This window comes from Silurus meridionalis, chromosome 6 (genome assembly GCF_014805685.1).
Source record: "Silurus meridionalis isolate SWU-2019-XX chromosome 6, ASM1480568v1, whole genome shotgun sequence".
In the NCBI taxonomy this organism is placed as follows: Eukaryota; Metazoa; Chordata; class Actinopteri; order Siluriformes; family Siluridae; genus Silurus; species Silurus meridionalis.
In genome coordinates this window covers 22,928,042-22,936,739 of record NC_060889.1, presented here as the reverse complement: position 1 = coordinate 22,936,739, position 8,698 = coordinate 22,928,042, and the positions used below count along the sequence as shown (strand labels likewise).

Below are 8,698 nucleotides of genomic sequence, written 5' to 3'. Positions count from 1 at the left end.
AATACACATCCTCATACACATGAAAATGAATGCAAGTCTCTTCCATGGAAGTGACTTTTTTCCTGTCTAAGATAAAATCCAAAATAAATTGTATGACCTAATTTAATTGCATTTAGATTTTTTTTTTTTTATTATTTAATTGATAGTTGGATTTGAAAAAGAAGCAATTAGTTTATACACAGAACAGCTAACAAAATCTAATCTTAATATTGTCCCCCCTCAATGTGGCTGAGATAATGTTCTCTCTTTGTTATCATGAAACAATGTGCTATTGTTTTATTAAGAATACTGTATAATCACTGTATAATAACTGAACACTAGTCACTGGTACCACAGAATCAACCTGACAGTAAAAGAGAGAAAGAGTGAGAGAGAGATGGAGAGAATAACATTTGTTAATTTAAATTTATTCCATCATATAATATCACAACAAGCTACATTTATGACAACTGAATCAGATTATAATCTATATCAAGTACAGTGTTGTTTGGTCTGAAAATGACTATTGAGTACTAATGAAACATTTATAGATGAAGGTGAGCAAAGTAAACAGGAAAACCTGAAAATCTAAAACACACCTTTTGAGTGATTTCTGAACCCACTTGGCATTAGGGTTGAGGCACAACTTGATTTCTTTCCGATATTTCACAGTAGCACTGCAAGACATTTTTAAACATTTGTGAAAATGTTTTGGCTCATATCAGATTGACTTGTTACAGCTACATATACATAATAAAAAATTAATAAAATAAATTTGCAGGGCAGACACAACATCATTGGTTCAGTTGTTTGGTATACACTGGGACAAAAAAATATTTAGTCAGCCACCAATTGTGCAAGTTTTGGGGCTGTCACTGGGCAACACAGATTTTCAACTCCCTTTCAAAGATTTTCTATGGGGTTGAGATCTGGAGACTGGCTAGGCCACTCAAGGACCTTGAAATGCTTCTTACGAAGCCACTCCTTCATTGCCTGGGCGGTGTGTTTGGGATCATTGTCATGCTAAAAGACCCAGCCACGTTTCATCTTCAATGTCCTTGCTGATGGAAGAAGGTTTTCACTCAAAATCTCACAATATATGGCCCCATTCATTCTTTCCTTTACACGGATCAGTCATCCTGGTCCCTTTGCAGAAAAACAGCCCCAAAGCATGATGTTTCCACCCCATGCTTCAGAGTAGGTATAAGTAGGTTTGGATGCAACTCAGCATTCTTTCTCCTCCAAACACAACAAGTTGAGTTTTTACCAAAAAGTTCTATTTTGGTTTCATCTGACCATATGACATTCTCCCAATCCTCTTCTGGATCATCCATATGCTCTCTAGCAAACTTCAGATGGGCCCGGACATGTACTGGCTTAAGCAGGGGGACACGTCTGGCCCGGCAGGATTTGAGTCCCTGTGGTCGTAGTGTGTTACTGATGGTAGCCTTTGTTACTTTGGTCCCAGCTTTCTGCAGGTCATTCACTAGGTCCCCCTGTGTGGTTCTGGGATTTTTGCTCACCATTCTTGTGATCATTTTGACCCCACGGGGTGAGATCTTATGTGGAGCCCCAGATTGATTGAGATTATCAGAGGTCTTGTATGTCTTCCATTTTCTAATAATTGTTCCCACAGTTGATTTCTTCAGACCCAACTGCTTACCTATTGCAGATTCAGTCTTCCCAGCCTGGTGCAGGTCTACAATTTTGTTTCTGGTACCCTTTGACAGCTCTTTGGTCTTGGCCATAGTGGAGTTTGGAGTCTGACTGTTTGAGGTTGTGGACAGGTGTCTTTTATACTGATAACGAGTTCAAACAGGTGCCATTAATACAGGTAACAAGTGGAGGACAGAGGAGCCTCTTAAAGAAGAAGTAACGATATTATGGAAGTTACAATATTAAGGTGGAAAATGAGTATTTGGTCACCTACAAAAAAAGCAAGATTTCTGGCTCTTTTGTAGGTGACCAAATACTCATTTCCCACCATAATATGGAAATAAATCCTTTAAAAAATCTGACAATGTAATTTTCTGATTTTCTTTTCTCATTTTGTCTCTCATAGTTGAAGTTTACCTATGATGAAAATTACAGGCCTCTCTCATCTTTTTAAGTGGGAGAACTTCTACAATTGGTGGCTGACTAAATACTTTTTTGCCCCACTGTAAATGTGCTTATCATCAATGCTATATTTTTTATGTATGATGTATTATATATTTGTTGTATGACCAGAAATGTTTTTTTCATTAATGCTTAAATTATTCATACATTTTGAAATGTTATAGTTAAAATGTGATATCTTTGTTTAGACTTAACATTATAGACACATTATTTGAGTTGAAAAAAAAAAAAAACATCCTTAAATCATTTTTTTAACATTACATTAAATGTTTTCTTCAAAACATTGACCAAACTTAAACATAATGTTAGCTAAAGTTCTGAGAATGTTCTCCGTCAGCTGGGCCGTCCAGAGGTAGGGTGCTGAATGAACCAGGCGGATTAAAAAGAAGAAAGGGACAGGAACACTCGTCACTGGTACCTCAGAAGCATGTTTAACTTGACAGTAAGAGAAAGAAAGAGGGAGAGAGAGATAGAGAGGGGGAAAGAGAGAAAGAGAGAACGTAACACAGAAATGAGGGATCTCTGGGATAAGAGACGGTGTGCCACCCCACAGTCAACAAACCTGAGTGAATGTGTCAGACATCAGCATACAAATATCACAGTTCACGAAAACACTCTACATACATGAACCTTCCAAAACTGCTCCTTTACCTAAGAAAAACCTACTGTTAAACGGCTTGGCTAAACAATTGTGTTTTCAGCCTAGACTTGAACTCTGACTGTGTCTAAATCCCAAACACTATTTAAAAGGCTGTTCCAAAACTGTGGGGCTTGTAAGAGAAACATCTGCCCCCCCGCTGTAGTCTTCATTATTTAAGTTACCAATTAATAGCCTGCACCTTTTGATCCAAGTAGGCATGATGGATCATAATGTAACAAAAGTTTGCCTAGATACTGTGGGCCAGCACCATTCAGTGCTTTATATGGCGGTAGTAGTATTTAAACCTCTATAGCACTGAACAACTTTGGGATAAATTACAACATAAATTGCAAGCCGGGTCTTCTTTTCCAACATCTTTAACAGTCTTTACAATTGTTTTTTTTTGGTTGATTGAACAGAGGCTGTTATAGCAGAACAAGGGGGATTGGCTCCATATTTAATAATAATAATTAATAATTTAATAATAATTTGTTACATTTATATAGCGCTTTTTCTGCAGCACTCAAAGCGCTTTACATATGAAAGGGGGATTCTCCTCAACCACCACCAATGTGCAGCATCCACCTGGATGATGCGACGGCAGCCATATTGCGCCAGAACGCCCACCACACACCAGCATATTAGTGGAGAGGAGAGTGATATAGCCAATTAATATGAGGGGATGATTAAGTAGGCCAGCGGGCAAGTTTTTGGCCAGGATGCCGGGGCCTTATTTATATCTAAGGTTTGAAATGCAATGTTCAGCAAGCAAATCTGGTTGTGATGGTCAGGTGTCCACATACATTTGGGCCTTTGGTCTATAAATCTTCTTAGTGTAAACTGATAGAACCTAAGAGATCCACATTAACAGAGGAAGCAAATTGTGACAAAAAGTGTAGATTAAGATTTATTTGTATGCCGTGTACATGTGTGGAATTCAGTGATGTTGTTTGATTAATTATATTGGTATGATCAGGTTATTTAGTTCCATGATTTTAAAGCTGTGAATAACACGGAAAGTACTGTATAAAATTGTAAAAACACTTTATTAGATGTATTAGTAAAATATTCATACAAAATAAACTGTAATTATCCATGGATTGCTTGTATTATTTTTATAACATATAAAAATATAAAAATATAGCTAGAACTAAATTCTCATATAATGACAAAAATTCTCAGATGATACATATATTTTTTATCATCAGCTTTTCCTTCTTTTTGTTCCTTCAACCATCTTCAGATCAGTAGCTGTCTATTATGCCAGGTTCCTTCTACAGGGATGGAGAGAAAAACATTTTTTAAGAACTGTAATTTTTTCCAGTTTATGATATTACAACAAGCTACAAATGTGACAAATTAATCAGATTAATAATGTACATCAAAAACAATGTTGTTTGGTCTTAAAATGACTAATGTGTACTAATGTAAAAAAAAAAAAAAAAAAAAAAAGAAAACCTAAAAATGTAAAACATACCTTTTGAGAGCATCCTGAACCCACTTGACATTAGGGTTGAGGCACAACGTGGTTTCTTTCCGATATTTGACAGTAGCACTGCAAGACATTTTTAAACATTTGTGAATTTATGAAACATATCAAATTGACTTGTTACAGCTAGATATACATAATTATACACATAATAGCTTTGTTTCAATGACTGGAAATATTTTAGATTTAAATTGCAGGGCAGACACAACATCATTGGTGCAGTTGTTTTGTATAAATGTGCTTATCATCAATGCTATATTTTTGATATATGATGTGTTATATATTTGTTGTATGACCAGAAATATTTATTTTTTCATTAATGCTTACATTATTTCTACATTTTTGCAGTGAGGACCAGGCTGAAACTTCTCCATCTTCACAATTCTGTCATCAGGGATATAAGTTTGCACTGTTTCTGTACACCGGCATCGGGGCTGAATTAAAAGTCTTGCTGTGTTAAAAAGAAAGAATGTTTTAATCAGTGGAAATGCAGAGACATTTAATATGTACACACTCCTAATAAATATATATATATATATATATATATATATATATATATATATATATATATATATATATATATATATATATATATACATTGTACATATAAGCAGATTAATAACTTCCTATGCATAAGTCATCACTGTAATGATCTGTTCATTCATTGGCATAAGTTTAATCTATAACCATATAGAGAAAAGTGAGTAATTAACAAAAAAATGCACTTACCTTCTGTCAATGACAATAGAGCACATGTTAAAACAATGATTGCTAGAGCTAAGAGCTTCATAATTTCTTAAATAAAAAGTAAATCTATTTAGGAGACCACGTTTGTCAAGTGTATCAGAAATTCTCAGCCGGGAAGTTGAGCTTAGGGTCCTTTTAAAGCCCTTCTGCCTCCAGTGAAAGTGAAGGATTGTGCAACACATCCTCCTACACATGAAAGTTAACACAAGTCTCTTCTGTGGAAGTGACTTTTTTCCGTCTAAGTTGAAGTTCAAGAGGAAGATTAAATAGTATGACCTATTTTATTTGCATTTGAATTTTATTTTACTGATACTCACAGTACAGCTAACAAAATCTAATCTTAAAATTGTCTTTCCTCAATGTGGCTAAGATAATGCTCTTTCTGAACATTAAACAGGAAACAGTGTGCTATTTCTTTTATATATATATATATATATATATATATATATATATATATATATATATATATATATATATACAGTACAGACCAAAAGTTTGGACACACCTTCTCATTCAAAGAGTTTTCTTAATTTTCTGACTATGAAAATTGTAGAGTCACACTGAAGGCATCAAAACTATGAATTAACACATGTGGAATTATATATGGAATTATATACATAACAAAAAAGTGTGAAACAACTGAAAATATGTCATATTCTAGGTTCTTCAAAGTAGCCACCTTTTGCTTAGATTACTGCTTTGCACACTCTTGACATTCTCTTGATGCCTACTTTGAAGAACCTACAATATGACATATTTTCAGTTCACTTTTTTGTTATGTATATAATTCCACGTGTTAATTCATAGTTTTGATGCCTTCAGTGAATCTAATTTTCATAGTCATGAGAATAAAGAAAACTCTTTGAATGAGCAGGTGTGTCCAAACTTTTGGTCTGTACTGTATATTTAATATACATAAACTTTTGGTCTGTACTGTAGATATAATATATATAGTACAGACCAAAAGTTTGGACACACCTGCTCATTCAAAGAGTTTTCTTTATATTCATGACTATGAAAATTGCCGATCGAGATAACCGACGTTAAATTGCAAATTTTTCCCCCCTTGTGCTCGAGATATTAGGGTTCGGCGACATAAAAAAAATTCAACATAACCGATAAAAAATGCTTAGACAAAGCGAGAATTTGGCGGTTCCACTTATATATATATATATATATATATATATATATATATATATATATATATATATATATATAAAAGAAATAGCACACTGTTTCCTGTTTAATATTCAAAAAAAAAAGTATACTCCTCAAAACCCTTGAAATGTTTCTGTTAAAATGTTACATTATAGACACATTATTTGAACTGACAATACTATACTTTCTTTCGGCTTCTCCCATTAGGGGTCCCCACAGCGGATCATCCGTATTCATGATCCACATGTTCGATTCGGCACATGTTTTTACGCCGGATGCCCTTCCTAACGCAACCCTCCCCATTTATCCGGGCTTGCAAAAACTCCTTAAATAATTTCTTTGACATTACATTCAAATGTTTACTTCAAAACATTAACCACACTTGAACAGAATGTTAGCTAACGTCTGAGAATGTTCTCTGCTAGATGGACCATCCAGAGGTAGGGTGCTGAATGAACCAGGCAGATTTAAAGAGAAAGAGGGACAGAAACACTAGTCACTGGTACCTCTGAAGCATGTTCAACTTGATAGTAAGAGAGAGAGAGAAAGAGAGAGTAGAGGGCTGAGAGGCAGAGGGAAATACGTATTATTAAGTATACTTTTTGTTATATAAAAGTTAATAACCCTGTACAGAGTGATTTTTTTTATGTGCAGTTATGGAATCTGGCAAGACTCGCTATGGCAGCATACCTATAAGTGAGACCCAGAATGTAACACAGACATGAGGGATCTCTGGGATAACAGACAGCTTGTCACACCACTGTCAACAAAACTGAGTGAACACGTGAAACAACAGCATACATATGTCATAGTTCACCAAAACACTCTACACACATGAACCCTCCAGCTCTGCTCCTTTACCTAAAAAAAAATACTGTTAAAAGCTTGACTAAATGTGTTTTCGGCCTAGACTTGAACACTGAGACTGTGTCTGATTCCCAAAAACTTTTGACAAGTGTGTTGGGAATTCTCATCCGGGAACTTGAGCTTAGGCTCAAGCCAACCTTAGCCTTTCTGCCTCCATGGAATGTCAAGTATTGTGCAAAACACATCCTCCCCTCTTGATATTTTGATGCAAGTGTCCTTTTTCTCCCTCTAAGATAACGTAAAAGCTTACAGCATCAAATCTAAACAAAGCTTATAAATCTATCAATGTTTTAAAAGCAGGTCATCATTATCACAATCAACAGACAGACTAAATAAAAATAATTAAAAAACTTGGATACTGTCGAAGACCTGTATTGTAGTGTAAAATAGAATTAATAAAATATATGATATTGAGCATCATCAAGGGCATTATCATAGCATTACTCTTTATCATCAAAAATAGAAACACTTGGTAAATCTGCAGTTCATACACAATTTTTCAGTTGATATATATTATATTCATTGCTGTTTGTATAGGTAAAATATCAACTGATTATGAAGCATATACAGCATACACTATATACAGTAAATACTCTGTTAAAATATGAACATTTCACCATACACTAGAACATTTTGCCTATTTTGGCTTACTTAGATGTCAATACAGTGCAGCTTTTTTCTACTTTCACAATTGTTGAGAATTAACATTAAGATATATAACTGGACCTTAGATATAACTGTTGCATAAGTACATCATTTGTAATTTGGGGAAAAAACATGCCTGTAAAACTGAGTTTAAAAAAGTTTTTTTGTTACTATTTGAAATATTGTAAATATATAATTTACAAATTTTATTTCAGATAAAAGATAAACAATTATTTATAATATCACTTAATTTTCCTGGGTATAATGTTATAAATGATAACTGTGAATTAACTGGTTAAAGCATGTCTTTGATACTCATTGCTTAAGGAAAATAACAAAGTAAAAATACAAACTATAAAGTCTGGTTTGGGAAAATGTCTACTGTAACACACTTATTTTTATGTTTGCCTTAAGTATTAATGTACTTCATTATCTCCAAAAAGCCACATTTATTTTAATTGATAATTCAGGTGTTTATAATTAACTGGCCAGTAATAATATTAGTTTACACCGTACACATTAATTTTTTTAAATATATAAATACAAATATATTCTCACATTACTTAAAATGCTAATGGATCCAAAATATTTTTAATAAAAATCAAGCTTGTCCCAGTGGATTTAAAAGGTCTACACACTCCTTGAAAAAACCTCTTTAGATCTATTAAATTGTGAGGTGATCTGCTGTGAACATCATTCTACTCATCCCAGTAGTTTATTAAATTTTTCTAAAGCCATTCCTTTGTTTTGTTAAATTTGCACTGCAGAAGGTAGTTTTTTTACTTTTTTAGCTGTATTAAAAAAGCTTGCTGACTTTGCTATTTGGAGCAATGCGTGATTTGTTCTATTGAACTAAAGCCTTAGTTTAAACTGAAAATATGCAGTCTCATAGCATGATGCTGCCACAGCTTGTTTCACACAGCTTGTTTTTTGTAGCAAAATAGAATTAGAATAATGCTTGTAAGAATATTCATATTGTTTTGGGTTCCTTTTTTTTGCTCATACTTTAATCACCATCAGTCTGAGTCTGACAGAGTCAGTCTGTCTGCTTTAAT

General features: G+C 33.9%; 1 protein-coding gene across 1 annotated transcript; it reads right to left on the bottom strand.

Moving 5' to 3' along the window:
• Nucleotides 1-3,764: 3,764 nt before the first annotated feature.
• Nucleotides 3,765-5,106, bottom strand: LOC124387853 (interleukin-8-like). The gene is made up of 4 exons (XM_046852450.1): nt 4,956-5,106; nt 4,554-4,677; nt 4,215-4,292; nt 3,765-4,011 (listed from the first exon to the last, which is right to left on the bottom strand). Exons 1-4 carry the CDS (start codon nt 5,014-5,016, stop codon nt 3,996-3,998), a joined length of 279 nt encoding a protein of 92 aa, XP_046708406.1. The 5' UTR covers nt 5,017-5,106; the 3' UTR covers nt 3,765-3,995.
• Between the last annotated feature and the right edge of the window lie 3,592 nt (nt 5,107-8,698).

Coding starts and splice junctions, on each gene's coding strand:
- LOC124387853 (XM_046852450.1), bottom strand. CDS start 5,016: ATGAAGCTCTTAGCTCTAGCAATCATTGTTTTAACATGTGCTCTATTG. Junction 4,678..4,955: donor TCTATTGTCATTGACAGAAG/GTAAGTGCATTT, acceptor TTTTTAACACAG/CAAGACTTTTAATTCAGCCC. Junction 4,293..4,553: donor TGCAAAAATGTAGAAATAAT/GTAAGCATTAAT, acceptor AATGTCTTGCAG/TGCTACTGTCAAATATCGGA.